This window comes from Acanthaster planci, linkage group LG04 (genome assembly GCF_054643075.1).
Source record: "Acanthaster planci isolate LZ-2023a linkage group LG04, COTS_SCS, whole genome shotgun sequence".
Classification (NCBI taxonomy): domain Eukaryota; kingdom Metazoa; phylum Echinodermata; class Asteroidea; order Valvatida; family Acanthasteridae; genus Acanthaster; species Acanthaster planci.
Genome location: NC_141780.1, coordinates 9,209,629 through 9,227,862, shown reverse-complemented (window position 1 = coordinate 9,227,862; position 18,234 = coordinate 9,209,629). Strand labels below are relative to the sequence as shown.

The 18,234-nt window shown below is 40.4% G+C and overlaps 1 protein-coding gene and 2 long non-coding RNA genes across 9 annotated transcripts in view; 1 reads left to right on the top strand and 2 right to left on the bottom strand.

Moving 5' to 3' along the window:
* LOC110990299 (ankyrin repeat, SAM and basic leucine zipper domain-containing protein 1-like) overlaps window positions 1–18,234 on the bottom strand; it is a 107,032-nt gene that overhangs the window by 64,585 nt on the left and 24,213 nt on the right. For all 7 annotated transcript variants that reach the window (XR_015425082.1, XR_002599802.2, XM_022255207.2 and 4 more), the window contains one exon: window positions 12,397–12,508. Coding sequence is in view for 5 of the 7 variants with exons in the window: in XM_022255207.2 (XP_022110899.2) it covers window positions 12,397–12,508 (112 nt within the window). In the remaining 2 variants the exon portion in view is untranslated. The remainder of the gene's footprint in view (window positions 1–12,396; window positions 12,509–18,234) is intronic.
* LOC147799358 (uncharacterized) lies at window positions 24–7,351 on the bottom strand. The gene is made up of 7 exons (XR_015425083.1): window positions 3,041–7,351; window positions 2,847–2,876; window positions 2,463–2,537; window positions 1,615–1,709; window positions 1,420–1,467; window positions 1,108–1,221; window positions 24–720 (listed from the first exon to the last, which is right to left on the bottom strand). It is a non-coding gene; the product is annotated as an uncharacterized LOC147799358 (long non-coding RNA).
* LOC147799357 (uncharacterized) lies at window positions 9,536–10,365 on the top strand. The gene is made up of 2 exons (XR_015425084.1): window positions 9,536–9,621; window positions 9,818–10,365. It is a non-coding gene; the product is annotated as an uncharacterized LOC147799357 (long non-coding RNA).

Genomic DNA, 18,234 nt, shown 5'->3' with positions numbered 1-18,234 from the left:
TCTTAAATGATACAAGTGAACCCTTTCTTTCATTCAGTCAATGAACTTTTATTTGCACAATACTGTGATCTTTTTGCTCTTTATGTCTTCGTTAAGTTGAATATTACAGTAGATCAGGAAAAAAAAGATTACACCAAGTTGTGGGAATTGTACAGCCGAGTTATAAATTATGAAACAATAAACATTAAACGAACTATTTAACAACGATTGAGGCGTCTGCATCCTTCATCGATAGCTTTGACGCACTCCCGGCGCCAGAACACCTCAAACTGGCCCAGGCCAAGTGCAGACTTCTCCCTGACGATGGCCTTGACGGCACTGAAGCGGACGATATCGAGCTTCTCCTTCCCCCGCACCCCCTTACAATTACTCATCTTCAACTCCCTCTTGGAAAATAATACACGGACCAAAGAAAGGGCAAAATTTGCCTCAGATGAGGAACCATTCTTTAGGTCCGTGATTATTTCCGAAGAGAGAGATTCGATTTTCATTGCAGGGGATGAAGGGTCAGGAGAAGCAAAGGAGGCCAAGGCAGCAGACGGTCTGGTGATATTCGATGGTGACAGGGGATGTGTAGGGCCAGCAGACGAAGGCATAGATGACGAGTCAGTGACAAACTTGTGTTTCCACAAGTCATCAATCTGACTCGCCATCTTGTGTAGCATCTGCAAATCCTGCAGTGGGATGGTCACCAGTGGTGAGCTTGGGTGACCACGACTCCTGTATTTTGAAGAACAATGGAAAAGATAGTATTTCATGTATAATCTTAGCTCTTACAAAAGATTTTTATGTTGTTATATGACCTAGTGTATTTCATATAGTGGTATTATTGGACAATTTCGATTCCACGTAAAAGCCCAAAATTAAGCTTCACTTTTCAGAAATGCACAAGTTAAAATCAAACAGTTTGCAGTTTTTCTCACCAGGCGAGCTTTAACATTTGCTCGGTGTAATCTTTGTAAGAAAATGCTAGAGCTTAGGCTGTGTTTTTCCCAACCTTCGAAGTTTTGAATTGAAAGTCACGGAGGGGGAGACAAGTGGTAAGTTGCCTGTCACATCCTAATGTATGCGTTGCGGAATTAATCTGGAAGGAGTTCTTGTACTTACTTTAGCTGGGCTTTGCTCAGATGTCACCTCATCCGAAAGGAAGCTGAGCTCCGGGAAGAATGCCTGGCTGGGGCTTCCCTGTTGGCTGGTCGGAGAGCTTGGGTCATCTAAGCTCTGCACAAAAAGTCAGTCATTTTTTTAAAATTACATTTCCATTATTATTAAAATTTCATTGACATTCACTGTAAACATTTCACATTACATCTCTCCTTGCGCACAGAGAAAAAACAGCGACATAACAATTCTCAATGTAAACATGCGGGTGAAGTTGGCATTTGTCAACTTCTTGATGTACACCTTGAAAGGGCTTACCATGGGAGATTGAGCCTGGAGGGTTTGTTCCCCCTGATTGCCTAAGCTCTGCAGAAAAGAGTGAGAAATATCATTCATCAAACAAGTTATATTTCCATAAATTTGGAGAGGGCTTAATTATGATGTAATTGCCTCTTGATGAATATGTGTAACATTACATCTCTCCATATTCAGAGTTAACTTTTTGGTGTATACCTGGACAGGGCTTCCCGTGTGAAGTGGAGACGGTTCCCTGGTAGAGATGGAGGCGTGGGGGATGAAGCCTGAACTTGCTGCCCTTGATATACAGTCTTCAGAAAAATAGGTGAGAGAAAATTTACTTTTCAAATCGACCAGAAGTATATTTAATAAAAAATAAAGGTATTGTAAAATGCACACCACAGTTTAATGTGGTATCATATTAAAGAGTACACGAAGACTTCACGAATTGTTTACGGATGAGATTGGATTTTCGGTACAAACCTTTTTTCGGCTAACTTCACCAGTAGCCCCACTTGACACCATTCTTGGCACATTGTTTTGACATTCTATATTGGAGTGTTCTGGTTACTTCGTTTTGAAGTCCCTAGTGAGATTTTTTATGGCTCCAATCTGGAAAACCTATTCTGCTAAATGTGAATGCAGCACCACAAAGAGTTGTCCAACAATGCTTAAAATGTAACAAAACTAACCGTGGTATTAAGAACATTTTGGAAAGCATAGCAAAAAAGTATTGACTGTAGGTTTTGTCGAAGGTTGGGATTTATACGCAGCTTATGCGCGTGCACCTTTGCAGGAAGCATGACACCTTAGTCAATGAGAAAAATACCAAAAATGCACTGTAACACTGGGTACGTTGAAAACTGTTTAGTGAAGCAAATTTGCTTGGACGGTTGCTAAGGCATCAACAAGATGATCTTTTCTTTTCACTTGTCTCTAAACAATGGTCAGGTCTATTCGCAGGGAAGCAGTCGGCAGTGTTAAACTTTATGATCATTAATCTCTGCAGCTTTGAGCACATGTAGTTTTTAATATTATATACATTGCATAATTCCTCAACTTACCAACTCATGTTCTGCAATCACCACGTCGTCGTCATCAACACAGAAACGGGCCAGCACTGTTGCTCTTTTCTTCTCCTTTATTTTGATGGAAGGGACAAAAACAAAAAATATATATTACCAGTCTCTCCTTATTTAAAAGACGAAATACCCTCCTCTTTTCAACATGTATTTAAAGTTGTGCTGTTGAAAAGAGCAGCTATATGTATAGTTTATATGTAAGGTACAATTAATAGTACGTTTATGTGATAACTTTTAGGCTATATGACAGCATTTAAGTGATCACGTTAATATAATTATTTCCATGACGGTGCCCTGGGTGTACGATGTATTAGGCTGTTTATAATATTAAGTTTCATAAGAACACGAAAAGTTGTCGACACTCACCTCAACTGGCCTTTTCTGTGCTGTCTGTGCCTGTTACAAAATATATAATGAAGAATCAAACCTGTTGTTGATCACTCGTGAATGTAGTGAAATGCCGTGCCCAGCAAAAATGGAATTTTATGATCCAAAAATTAAATACTTGTGTAAACTCTCTAGATTGCGACACTCTAATTTATGCATTCAACTTTGCGTACCTTCGCCTTGGAAACTCTGCCATTCCTTGCCGTCTGGGAGTCTTTTGGCCGTTCCAGTATACTTCAGTGACCCACGTTTCTCGGCTGTCTCTGTCCAATCCTGTCTCTTTAAAGGAAAAATGGATGCAATGGCGATAGCCTGGAAGGGTAGATCTCGAGCTCGGGCGGTCGTTCTTTAACTGCTGCATGTTGTCAAGCGCATGGTATCTGGCAAGAATAATGCCATATGAAAGTTACATGTATTTCTCAAATTAATACAACATGTAAGGACGATTGGAAATACTTAGCCTGTACACCGCTGAGTTCAATTCAGCATTTGAGCTTTAAACATGTTTTGCATGGTAAGTTATATCGGTAAAGTAATTGCATGGAAATGCCTTTATAATTTGCCAACATTTACTTGACGCTTGTTACCGCAAAATGCGCCTTGTATGCAATTGCATAAACCCCATTATACATCGTATTTTTGTAGCACATGTACAATGATCCAATATCATGAATTCTGCTCTCTATGCCTCTCTGGGATTCCAATCGCCCTCAGACAGCAGATTTACCTTATCACTTAAAAAAAGTGTTTTCTGTGTGGGCTTACGGATGTTGTTTACTTGTTGTTTCATACCCGATATCGTAATTTTCTTGCAATGAGACTTTTTCCAACTTCCCAATTAAATCACTGAAAATTTGTCCATTTTGTTTCTATCAAATTATGATATGTGTAATTTAGAGGAAAGATGCTCACTTACCCGATACTCAGAGAACTTCGCATGGAAGAAATTCTCCCTCCCAAAGCACTTCAACTTTTTGTCCCGCTTCTAAACCCGGTCTTACGTCCTTCACAAGTTTACTTGGCACAATGCTCGTTGATTTATCTTCGAAAGCAACTAGTGCTTCGCAAGGGATTTTGCACAAGTTCCTGAGCGACATTGTTTCTCGTTAACTAGTTTCTCCTTGCAGTGCGACGCAACTTTGTCGTGTCAGAGACGGATCACTGAACTTTTATCGGTATGATGCGGGTGTCACGTGATAAACTCCTTCTTCAAAAGGAACGCAAAGTCTTTGTTGGCAGCCACTTACGAAAGGCATGTTGCCCAGGTATCACGAGGAAACCGCATTTTCCCCCCAAAAGCTACATGTACCATCCCGACAAGGGAACTTACTTGTGCAATTGCAAAGGATTTCAATGCGGTCACTTTGGCCACGGTCTTGGTCCGTACGTTGTATTGTCCAGCAGAAAGCGATTAAAAGTTACTAGGCGCACAGTGGCTTTTGTGAGTGGATAAGCAATGGGACCCCACCCTAACACAAACGGTGGCTTGCCGATCGGCAAGCAAACGACCGCAACCGGCTATGGTAATCTTTCAAAGATTGGCGAAGCAGCATAAGCTGGATAGGTTCCGCGGCCCGACCTCTGATCTTCAAAAATGCGGGCCGTGGATGCCCTTCCGTTTACTGCGAATAGCTGCTGATTCAAGTGAAAGCATAGTCCATTATGCTGCAAACATGGAGGAATTCATGATGCAGTGTTTGATTTACCGAAGCTTATGTGCTGACCCAAACGTTTTTGTTGGAGGGTGTACCCCAAATCCTAAATAATCTGCATTAGAAAGACACTGTTTGCTGAATACTGAATTGCAAGATTTATGATCTCACATTTAGATATTATTTCTATCCGTGTCTTATATTAGTTGATCGTGATCGTGTGGCTTTTCTACACTGTTCCTACTCTGGTCTTCTCCAAGTCATTTGTTGCAATTCCCATTGTCTGTATCTTTATCGAGAAAGCATTTGCTAGAAGTGTATACATGTATATACTAATGGTTTTGCATTATATAACATAGGTTCAGCATTTTGCTGAGGTCACACAACCTATTAGATCATGTTTTCTTACGCCATTTATACAGAGACCACAAAGTATTTGAGCCAAATTAGTGTAAAGCCGATAATATTTTTAAGGCAGCCTACTGGTGTTGATTAATGTAAATTAAAGGTAACCTTTCAGAAGCCCGTTTTATATTTTACCTGTTTTCATTCATGGCAGTCAGTTAAAGAAATGAAAACAGTACAGTGTATACGTAATTCCACGCAACTTCCATTTAGATAATACTCGATACATGTATATTCTTTGCAGAGTAACTCCAGCAGTCCCCGCTATAGTTGATCTTATCCCAAGAACTTTCTTGATGAAGCTTCATGCGGTGGGCAAAACTTTCCTCTAAATCTAAGCAAGTTGTTAAAGATGCTTGAGTAGATGGTTAAGCAATAATCACTGAGACCTTTCTTATTCGGACAAAACTAAAAGTATAGTACCTTTTGTTTTCTTTCAGAGGCAGAATATATCTTAATAAACATCCCAATTCTTGTAATATCGCCGGAGTCATGATTAAAATCAATCTGAGTGGAGAGGTTTGGGTCTGCAAGCACAGACGTGTACAAAGAAATCTGGACTCGCAATGCCCTAAATCAGCATATAGAGATCATTGAATCCACTGGCAGCCATTTTACAGAGCCGAATACAAAGCTTTCCTGGCAATGCTCACCTTTGTTCTTCCTGACGTCAATAGCAGGGAGCCAACCCATGCATTTGTATTCGGCTCGGTAAAATGGCCATTGGTTGGATTCTTTTTCCATACAAAGGCGTTGCAAGTCCAAGTTTTTTATATACATCCGTGTCTGCAAGTCGTACTGTGAAGCCAGATTTTCATCATGACCAACAACGAATTCAGGGATGGACGCCTTGATTTGCAAAGTCCAACGCTGTTCCTCTACATTAGCAATTCATTGCTTACATGTATGTCCCTTGTAAAACAACACAAAGGATTTCGACCTGAAGGGATTATTCTAACCACGGTCTTGGTCGGTATTGGGAAGTAGACGGAGGGTAACAATTGACAAGGAGCTTTTGTTGGTGATGAAGCAAGGGACCCTACCCCAGCACAAGGTCGCTTTCCGGCATCGGCAAACAAAGCAAACTGACTTCGACGCTGGAGTAATCGCTCAAAGGTTGCCGACGCGACATGCCATACACGGAAATCCACATTAAGTGGAAACGAGCATTGGTGGTTTTGAGATGTGATATGTGGTTGTCGACGCCCACCTGTAACTGCCTGTACTTGTAAATGGCAGCAGAATCAAGTGAGAACAGGCTTCACTGTGCTTGAAATGGGGAGGAGTTCGAGAAAAACCTTTAAAGAAATGTAACAATTTACTGGTAATATCTTTACAGGTGTAATGATTTTTGCCATAATCGCACGGTCCAATTGTCCATTTTAACGTTTACAACAATAACTGCAGCAAAGTTTTAGGAAATTCTGGAGCCCCATTCAACTCGTACCCTTTTATGTATTATTGTCATCAGCGGATAATCCTACCAATGGCTGCTTTGCTTGCAAAGATTGAACTGTTTAATTTCAATTTATTAATTACGTTTTACAATCCTCTCCTTTACTTAAAAAAATCCTGTGTTACCACCGCCCGGAGCACAAGCGCTGCACCGGCGCGGCCCGCCTGGTTTTCAGTTTTCCTTCCGGAGTTGCCTTTGAATGAGCTCAAGTCCTACTCCAATCAGTATTCAATCAAACGTTTTGCACGGCGCCATTTTTTTTACAACATTGGCCTAATATGGAACGTATGGGCGTGGCTGCCGGAGATTGGCAAACATAATGCTAAGTTTGAATATACATAAGCACAATTGGATGTAGTTAGAATTGTTGTGCAGGGGAAATGCTGCATCTTGCGTGTTCTCAGTTGATCAATAGTGAAATCTTTCCACGTCTTTTTACAATCATCGCACAAGCGTGATCCAGGGCCATCGTAAGTTAACAGCACAAGAATAGTGTCGAGCCCTAGAGCAGCACCGGTGCGGCACAACTCATCCATTTTTGTTGTGTTTGCTTTTACATGGTTTTCTTGCATACATTCTGTGCGCTATTATTATTGAAACCGAACACCCGCACCTCACGTTCCAATTTTTTTTACACCCCCCCACAACATGTACCTGTATTCAAAACATCTTTACGTTGATTTTTTTTCTTTCAGCCCTTCGTCTCTCCCTTCCATACTCCCAATGTACCCATTTTGGGGCAGATCTTGTTCCTTTCAATTCTGACATTCATTTTTAACGAAGCATTTTGTCAGTTCCTTCCCGTTAAGTTCCTCACTGCCCTGTTTTTCTGTTTGCGAATAAGCATGATGCCCTCATTTTCCCAATTTAACATTAGTTTTTCAGTATTATAAAATGTAATATGCAGATGATTTTGACTGCATGTTGTAAGTTGTTGTCTGGAGACATCACTTGTCTATTAATCATGTAGTGGATTTTGTTTAATAAGTGCAAGATACATGTACATTGTACATGTACGTCCGAGTTCTCATTATCACTCCGTCTCATTATCACTCCGTCTTCTTCCCCCAGTCCCTTGAGTTAACCTTACTCGGTATGCTCCAAAATTTGTTTTCCAGCATTGAAATTGAATTTATGAAATTAATTTCAATTGTTTTTATTTTATTTAACTAGTATTGTGAGAAGGAACGTCTTTGGTACCTTTTGTTCAAGTCCACCTGCAGCTGCGACAATAAAAACAAAAACACAGACAAACATTTCTTTTTATTTGGTAACAGTGCAGAGCAACGGGAATTATCTCTTTTTCGAAGATGTGGTGGCCCTGAGAAGGGCCTTTTGGATTATGATGAATCTTCACCTTTTGTAGGTGGTTGATGTATCGCGAGCATGACTCTACGGTCACTCTGGTGCGCCAGAAGAGGTGGATACCCTGGATAAGTTCGTTTTTGCCAGTTGGCTTTACCTGGCGTCTTAAGAAATGCTTGAGTTCATGCCACAAGCACTCAATCGGATTTAGGTCAAGGGACTCGGCGGGGAATGGGAACCAATTTATTCTGACCTCTTTCATGAACTCCCGCGTTTCCCTAGCTGTGTGCTTCTGGTCGTTATCTTGATGAAAGCGATGGCCGTCAGGAAATCGCTTGTGGATGAACGGAAGCAACGTTTCTTGCAAAATCTCTTCCCAGTAGAATTGTCCATCCATGATGTCTTCGAAGACGAGTATGGGGCTTTTCCCCCACTTGGATATTCCAGCCCACACGTGGACTTTGCGAAAGAGCCTGTTTCTCTTACTTTCTTGAGGAACAACCGAACCGTTTACCGTGACAGAAATGCCGTCTTTCTTGAGGTCTTTGATGATTTTTTTTTTGCCGAACTCCGGACGGGTGCAGCAAATTAATTCTAGTTTTTACGTACAGCGACAGTCTCCGCACCATGTTGCTGGAAGAAAACTTTGGAACCTAATGTTGCTGTTTTGTTTTAATGGCGCTTTCAGCAACTCTACCTAATCTTCAGAACACCGGCCTTTGGGGGAGATGACAACACAAGTGATTTTTCTAATCCATTGTGTAGCCAAGCGTTGGGCTGATTGGTTAATAAGCGGTACACGTCATTGCACACATGTATATTTACATAGCTGGCGGAACACGAGGCTCATGTACTGATGTAGCTGCTTGTATTTCTCATCCATACATAATGTATAAAGACATTGATGCATGTTCAGCTTATGGCCTCAATTATCGCTTAAGAAAATTCCTGTTTTTCAGATCTTGTATTCAATATGAACCCAAAACCATAAAAAACAATTTGCACGGAAAGATTTTCAACAATGGGACATAAAAAGATAGTCCCCTTTTTCTAGACTACGGGGATGATCTTTTGATTATCTAAAAATTACATGAAAGTGATTTTCTTCAACTTTTTAACCGAGCAATGAGGGAAACCTCGTTGGAAAATTATTGGAATTATTTTTGCTGGAAGACACATGATCACAGCCCAAAGAGTTTGTCTCTTCCTTTTTGTTCAAAATTAGTTTGTCTGTCTACAATTGAGTCTTAAGAGGCATAAAATCACCAATAAAACTGTATCGATTTTCTCATTGAGATGTTTTTATCATTTATTGCAATGCATGCTCGTGCTGTTTGTAAGAACCAGAGAATGCAATCTTTAACAATAGTTACTGACGCTAGACTCTCTGAAATCGCACACACAAATACAACAATGAAAACTTGGAGCGGTAGCCTATTTTGAAATTGCCTAGTAAACAGCTCAACCTCCTACATGCATGAGCTTGATTTATTAGACTCAGGCTTTGTTATTGCGCCTGCATGAAAACACTCACCCACTTGCCTGCATGTCCTCGCGGGCACCAGAACAGAAACGTCTGCACCCGTATTTCCACGTAAACAAACACAAGTCTGTCCACCCATACCCGTATGCCCACGTAAGCACCCGCAAATGGCTCCAGATGATCGACTCCGGCATTCTTGCCTACATCAGCAAACGAACACCCCTAAAATTGACCTAAAATACCCATTTGTCTGTCCCGCTTATTTATTAACTTTTCGAGAAAAAAACTATATGTTCATAAAAAATCGAATAAAAATATCGATATTGTGTTCTATTTATCTACAGACTCCCCAAATCCCCACAAGCAACCTGTGTTGGCCTGCAGCTCACTAGTTTAGCGAACCAGTGTTTGATGGAGGGCGTAAACTTGCTGAGGAAATATACATGTGAAAACGTACATGTACCTATATTACGTTTTCTCTGAATAATATCCGTCGAACAGATTTATCAAATACACAAGATATACTTCTGTTTGGTATTTGTGCCTGCGGGCGCGTTTTCTTATCCAAATAATCAGATGGAACATGGCGGGCATCAGTGTCAAATGGGGTTGTTTTTAAAAGTGTCACCTTTCTTCTGTCTGGTTTCAGATTACTGCTTTGTGACTGAGAAGGCGCTATTGATTGAAAAGTCTCAAGTCTCGCTTGAACGGACGAGGTGCTGATGCGGAAATGGCACAAAGCAACTGAAGTCTTCATACAAGTTCACATAGAATGGCAAGGATGTCCACTGATTAAAGGAACTCTTCCATTGGGCAAAATCAACGTATTACGTAGAGCAAGAACACAGCAAGCCTGTGACTTCACCTCAAGCCGTTTCCCGACCCCATGCAGACGAAATCGACCATTGTGTTTTCCATAATAAATAGGCCAATAAAATACCAACTTATAATTTCCCTTTGGTGAAGGAAATGTGTAGATTATAACAACGCCACCCTTTCACAAGATGTTACTTTTTTTAATAAGCGAAGAAGAGAGCATTTTCTTGATGTAGTTACGTAAACTTTGGATGACTGTGAAAGAAGAATTTAATTCTTGTACATGTAGTCTTGCTTATCCAATGAAAGGGGGAATTACAGAAAAAGTCTTCGCTTTTAAAGGCATGTTCAGACACTTCATTAAAGTGAACTCAAAGAAAACCAAGGTTTCACTCTTGTTTTGTTAAATTCCCAACCAAACTGCTCATTGGCAGTAAATTCACATCATTTAAGTGTTTCAACTAGCTCTCTGGACGACAGAACAATGCACATACAGGTACGGCAATGCCCAAGATAGGTATAGAATAATTTACTATTTGTCTGATCGGTCAATCCCATTCAGAACTGGAAGCAAACAGACATGACAGAGGCGTACGGATTTACAAATCAGTAAAATGTGTCCAAACCCCTTTTTAAATTATTGGTCAACATGTTTCCACAGCTCTTGTCATCAAAACAAAGAAACAGAGGGAAAAACGAACCGTAGTCGGTTAAAAAGACTCCCAAATCCAAAACTTAAAAAAAAAAGAGAGAAATCAATCGCAGCATTTATGATTTAGTAACAATAACAACGATAAAAAATTAAAACACGCCGTATCCGCCAAAAATTGGTGCCCATGACACCCACGTGTTAGGCCTAGTCCTAGATAGTTACTGGGCCAGTGATTCGACCATTTTTTAATTCCACAAAGTTTTCCAACACGAGAAAAGATCTGTGTCTCGCTAAAAGCTATGGAACGGTCCAACTGTACATAAAACGAACAATCAGACCATTGATCAATATAAATCATGTCATTACATGTATGTTGCTTTCCATGAACAACGTTTCCCGTCTGAAATTTTCAGGATATCCCTACAGAGGTTATTAGATTTTACATTCCACTTCCACCACACTCAGAAGTAGTGGGTCTTCATGATTGTTTATGCCGTCAATAGGTGCTACCGTCCGGGCCGGACGGTGTCCCGAAACACAATGTACTGGACTTGTATGCGCAACGACATCAGTGTGGGGGAACCGATTCGCAACCGGGCCGGCAGACCGGGCTTTCCACCGAGGTCACGTGTTGCGCATGAGTGATCCCTCGTAGGCACTCGCTGTTTATTGCACTCGATAGCGCCCGTGTGCCCTCACGAGCGCTCACGAGCGCTCGTAAATGCTCACGGGTACCCGCAAGCGCTCGTTACCGGCAGCAAATTTTACGAGGAGATACGAGGGTTTAGCGGAAACTTCGAGCGAGTACGAGTGTGAGGAGTACTTCAATTTAATCATTACTGTATATTATATTTCAAGGCAGATTTTGGATGCCTATTTCCTTAATTTTTCAACAGATAATCGTTACTACTCCCAATGCATCTTAACCACTTCCTGCCAGGAATTTTGGTACCGGACACGTATGCTTTATATGCGTGGCCAGGTCTCCGGACTCGGACAAAGGGAACTGGGCCTTGTAACAAAAGACCGCACTCGGAACAAATGACCAGGCTGCTGGGAATTACTGACAGTTTTTCACTCTCAAAAGTGGAGATAATCCAGCCTTGTTTTGTAACAGTATACCATGGTTGGGGGCATTTAGAACGAGCAGATTAACATCGCGACAAAAGCGTTCCACCACCTGGAACCGCCAATCTGACCCCTATTGAAAAGAGGTCAGCAGTGCACTGTGCCAGGTTCGTGAACAAAAGAAAGTTATATGACACTAACACTAAATCTATAATAATAGATTTTGTCCGTCAGGCTAGAGTGGCAACCAGACAGTCCTTCGTTTGGATGCAAGTATCCATTAAAGAAGATGACAGAAAACAATGATAAATATCCCGCCCCAGCATCAACCTGTTTTGCAGAAATGAGGTAACCTTGTGTAACCTCATAGCTTGCATAGCTTAACGCAGAGCTTGCTTCCACACATAGCCTGCATAACCTGCATTATGTGGACCTCTATTGTTTATAGTTGTGAGGAAAAACAGTTGTCATAAAGGCAGATTTTATGGGGACCGATAACATTATGGTGACAGTGATATGTCCCCACCTACCAGTACAACTCAGCCCTCATTTTCCTAACAAAAGAAATGGTCCCCTTTAATGCAGTGAAGCCCTGCCCTTATAAGTACAAGGCTTTACACACTTAGTGATAGAAATAAAACTCAAATTTATTAACAATATGGTACAAAATGTAAGATAAACAAACAACTCACTGTCCACCCACGGTTGTCTTGTCTGTCTGTCTCAGCTCTGAAGTCAATTAATTTCTGCACCGCATCCATGTTTCCATTCTTTGCAACAAACATCAGTGGAGTCATGTGACTTCTGAAATATTACACAGAGAATAAATGTACACTACCGGTATGTGCAATGTTGACATGAAAGCACGATGTCAAAGTGGTTTCAAGCTACATGAACACAATAAGTGTTCTGAGAAGACCCCTGAGATTAAAAAGCAAAACATAAATGTTGATTTTTCAATCATGTACTACACTGTTTCATAAGTACTATTCCTGTGTCATATGTAACAATTACTATCATGATTATTTTTTATTTGGACGATAAAAATGGCAGAAGTACAATGAAAAAAATTACACATAAAAAGAAGGATACTAAAACTCAGGGATCTGCCGCTGCCGGTCGGCGCCGGTCAGGCCCGACCGACACGCAGAATTGCCGACCGCCACAATCTGCCAAATCAACTTTTCCGACCGGCACGTATTCCCGATAAGAACCCAAATAAAATAGCATCTTGGTCGAGGGATCGATCGTGAAGATACATGTATGAAGATCGTGAAGAAACCGTAAAATTTCTTCGTAAATTTCACTTTGCACTGCCATGCATATCGTCTGCGCACCCACGTACGTGCATATGCAACATATCTGGACCAAATATTAACATGAACCAATAGGAGGCTTTGGTACGCGCAATGCACGTGTACATAGTGCGTAACAAATCTTTCCATTGGTTGGAAGGCCACACATATGCAACGCTCTCAGTGCGCGAAGATCGGAAAACCCCCTCTCCATGATGTACAGCGTTGTTTGTCCAGTTCCGCATTTTACCCAGTTCGACAACTTGAAAAGAAAATTTGGCTTAACTTTCAGAAAGACAAAATTGCAAATGACCCCATTCACACTTCGTTTAAACACTTAAAAATCTGGCAGAAAAACAATTTTACATGTACTTGCAAAACTGACAATCGACCGTGACTGTTTTTCGCCGCGCCGACCATGGTTAGCAACATTCGGTGCATGTATTTTCTGCTCGATGTTGCATAGAACGATCACTGCGATCGTTTTTTAAACCAACGATCGCACCGCATTCGTTAATTGTTGTTTGTCCCACGGTGAAAATATTAACTCTGCAATTTTTTTATTCAAAAGTAACAGCATGATTTTGCCTTTTCCGTAAACGAGTTCCATATGGCAAGATACACGCGCTCAGTATGCACGTGACACATGGCCAGATGTGTCAGAAAAGCAAATGGCCAATCTACATTATGTTCATGCAGACTTTAAAATGACTGTTCAGAAAATCCCTGCCCACATTTATGAACGTCGTTATCCCATATGCATACTGTACGAACGTTCGTACAAAGAAAATAAGGAAAATATTCCGCCAAGATTTTGCATGTTTCGCCTTATTTTCAACACACAAAAAAAAATGATTTGAATAGCAATGAAAAATTATGGGTATCATAGAGATTTAATTCATTAATTCAATATTTAAGGGATTTACAGAATAAAATCAATATTTATTTCTACTCTTTTTTCTAATTCAATTGCCCGTCTAAAATTATCACCTCATCCTAGTTGACCAAAATTACAAATTTTCAATTTTTTTATTAAATTTCAGAAATTTCGGACATGAGATCCCTAATTCTAGGCTGCGTATACACAGCTGAAAACACCCAGAAAGTACTGTTTCCGGCCATCTGGGGGCTTTTAGATTCCAAAAATTTTCTGGTACGCTCCGCGCCAACCGATGGTGGCGCTCCGCTTAGATAGTCCTGCCGGCACTAAAACCATCCCGGGCAGAACCCTGAAAACTGTACAAGAAAATGGGGCAAAATGTACAAAAAAACATACATAGACAAAATCAAAGGACCCTCTCACTGAACTGAGGTGTACACATCTAGTATCTCTCTGATGCTGTACACCAGTAGAATACCTCACAACTAATAAATAAATGTACGTAATAGCACCAAAGTGCACCACACACACTTTGACCAGAACTACACTAGAAACAATCAGTCCCCACTTAACTGCACCAGATCTGCACCACTTAATCTTTATTTACTTGCTGAGGACACCAGCAGTACATGTACACCACACAATAATGTAAAGGTAAATATTTTCCTCTTCAGTACACCAGAAATGCAATACACACTTGACTCGACTTATTTGTCAAATGCAATTTCTTTCTGTAAAAACCCATTTCTAAGGCCTCATTCCCCTTTTACTTTGCTCCCGTCAATTGGTGAGTGACTCTAAGCATGCCTTCAAAGCAAACGGGGCATATTGCTCTTTTAACCAGTAACTTCAAAGTAATGGAGTCAGAGATTTGGAAGAGAAGCCAACATTTTGGAGGGCATTTCCCAGTTTTGCTGGGATTTCCCCTGACTTTTCCCTGCTCCAGCCTTTCCTTTGGCGAGCTTGTCTTTGCTTTTCTTTATTATAGCTACGGGGCTTATTCTTCTTTTCTTCAGTCTCCTGGCTTTTCTGCCGAGCCAAACTTTGTTTGCTCTCCCTTTTGGGCAATTCGTTTACCCCTCACCTGTTCTCACAGAGCTAATCTTCGATTACTTTCATAGTCAGAGGGCTCCTCGCCCTTTAATATAATTATACACATACACACATACATTTTTATTTTCCATTTCTACGGTCTTTGCTACTGTTTTAAAGCTCCTTTTTTGGGAGGGGGAGTTGTTAAAACTGTTTCAAAGGCATAAAACTAAAATGGTTGGCTATGATATAGGTCAATCACCTTTCCCGGCCATGATCACCAGGGCCCTGATTGCCTTCCATTGCACCTATGCCAGGTTGACTGGTCCCTTGTACTCCTTGTACACATTCCATACATGTAAGGGCTCAATCAGTGTGACGTCAACTTTTCTCTTTCTTTTTTTTATACACAGAACACATCCTAGGTGAGTGAGAGAGAAAGTGTTTTGGTGTCTTCCAATCATATATTAGCCACAAAACCCTAAGAAAACAACACCAACAAATAAAGGCAAGGATGTTGGGACCAAGAGTAAGGCTTTAATTTGTGTCCCCAACATCATATTTAATGAGTTCAAAACCACACTTCTCTTTTGAATTTGCACCCGAAGCTGGATCCACCCCCTAAGCCCACTTCTTACAGAAACATTGCCTTTCCCGTCTTCCTTTCTGGCTTATCCCTTGAATCTTGTCAAAAGGCACCTTGATTTATATCACAAATTTAAATCCAGGGACAATTGGGCAGTTGCACACTATAGTCAAATTTAGCATACATTTAGCATACATGTGTATCCCTGTAGCATACATGTTCCGTGATGATGTAATGTCCTCCTTGACTAAAAAGGATTGCTTTTGTTTGACTTGAGTGAGTTGTTTTACACACTATCTGTGCAGCTGGCACAATCTATGAATTGTACAAAACTGATCCGGCAAGGTACTGTGCATGGCACCATAAATGGCCAGTTCCTTACGTACATGTACAGCACCTACGTATATGCTGACATATATTAGCATGGCAGAGTACATGTAGTTCGCATGTACATGTATAGTACAACAGGGCTATTCACTGTGAATTTGTACATGTAGGTCTCCTTGCAATGTTTTAAGGGTAAAAAGATTTCAATTTCAATGATGAACTTCTTGTGAACTCAATATACTTCTTTCTTTGTTTTTCATTTTCAAAGCACTCAATTACAATATTACGCCCATAAAGGCATACGATTAATGTGGGAAGTAACGCCATCAGTGTTGAGTTTTGGTCGACATGCAAACTCATCCAGTTGGGAAAAGGAAAGAATCTTGCATAAAATGTCAACAAATCTGAAACTTTCACACCGCTCTCTGGCACAGCCAAATCTTGGAAATTTCAGAAAAGGTTTTGATTCTTTGTTTTAGGCCTTAAAAAGTCAAACCAAAAAGTACACAAACTGATGCTCATAAAAAGAGCTTTGGACAAAATTACTAGTTTTGGCCCCTGTTAATATTTCTCACTTTTATTTTCACAAAATACATGTATGTTGGGAATGGGCCTAATGCTACCATAAAATATTTTGCTTTGATACAGAGCCTGTTGTGTGTTTTTTATTTGGGGTGAGGAAAAGGGTGGACAGGAAACTAGTGTTCATCTTGCTGTGTGGAACTGGTAAGAAGTCTTCTTCTGCAGTAGAGCCTTCATCTTGGCCTCCTAAGTTTGTCATTTAGACTTCTTGTGAAGAATAGGAGTTGGTTTCAGCAATGTGTCAGATGGAGGAGCACTCGTGAACCCAAGCTTGTGTCCTTCTGAGTGATTTTTAAGCACCCATTTGTCCAGTAAACGTGCCAACAAGACCCACCCTTCAATCTCTAACAAACTACCAACTACAGTGTGCATGTATGTACAGGGGCTTCAGCAATGGAACTCTCTATAGTCACAGTAAGCATGGTAGTTTTATTTTTCAAGGAACATGCATTATAACAGGCCTGAATTGCTGATAAATTGTTCTAAGGGTACACCCCTACAACTAATGGTGTGATCCAATTCACTTTGTCGACATGTTCTAGTGTCCATATTGTATACATTGCCTACATGGGATGGGATACACGCTGCCGTGCTTAGCGATATCATCAGCATGTGATGCTAGTCTACATACGTTTGCTGAGCAAATAATTCTCTGTTTTGGAGGATAAATTTTGTGATATTTTCTAGGCAAAGTACATGTATACGGGAAATTTATTCTTCAAATGTCGCCGTACAAGCTGCTCAGAGTAGCTACAGGGATATTTTTCACTCGGCGTGAGAACCAACGTAAGCTGTAACTAATCGAAAATTATGGTAATGTGACAATGCACTTTTTTAATAGAGTTCATTCCTCAGCAGCGACATTTTCAATATATTTTTCAATATTAACATTTTCAAATTTTCAATATTTTAGATATTTCTCCAAAATCTGATTTTTTGATATATCGATCTTACCAAATAACTAACATCGGCAATATCAATATCAAACTCATATCAAGAATATCGATATATTGATACATGTATATTGACGGTGCTTACATGATGGCACTTGGAAAATATGCTAACTTTACATCATATAGGATGGTTGAAAGCAGTAGACCTGATGGTTTCAGGAATAGCTCTACCACTTTTTTTGTGACACATTTGACGACTACATTTACATACATCTGGTATTATTCTGGGTGAGGATAGATTTTTGTTTACTACTGTTACTTTTTGTTTCATGGGCATCAATCCCCCCCCAATTTTCCAATTGGGTAATATTGTATCAATATGGGCGATTCATAATAGTGTGCCTCTAAGAGTTTGCAACACGTTGGCCAATCACAATACATGAAATCTTTCACCCTTTCCAAACGGTACAGACCAGCAGAACAAAAAAGTTGAATTCAGCTACAAAGCTGAATTCTCACACCCCTGTAAACTGGATCAAACCTTATGCTAAATTATTGAGGAATATTTCAGTAAGTGAAGAATATTACATTTGAATAATTCTTAATTTCATTTTTTTTTCCACAGAGAATGGACATCAGGAAGTTTTTTCAACTTCCAAGCCTGATATGAGTGCATCATCATCCTCATTGACAGAAAAGGCAACATCAAGTTCACTGGAAGGGAAGCACAGTTCTCAGGAAATAGCTATTGCCCCAAGTGCAATTGTACATTTGTACATGCACTTTTCCAACACTCCTAGATCAGCCATATCAATCTCCAGTTACAGTAGTTGCATCCTGGTTCAAAGACTTCAAAACCGCAACCTACGTTTCCAAAAACAAAGGTTCGTTGACTTTCCATGGCTTCATTTTGATGAGTGCATTGGAGGAGTACT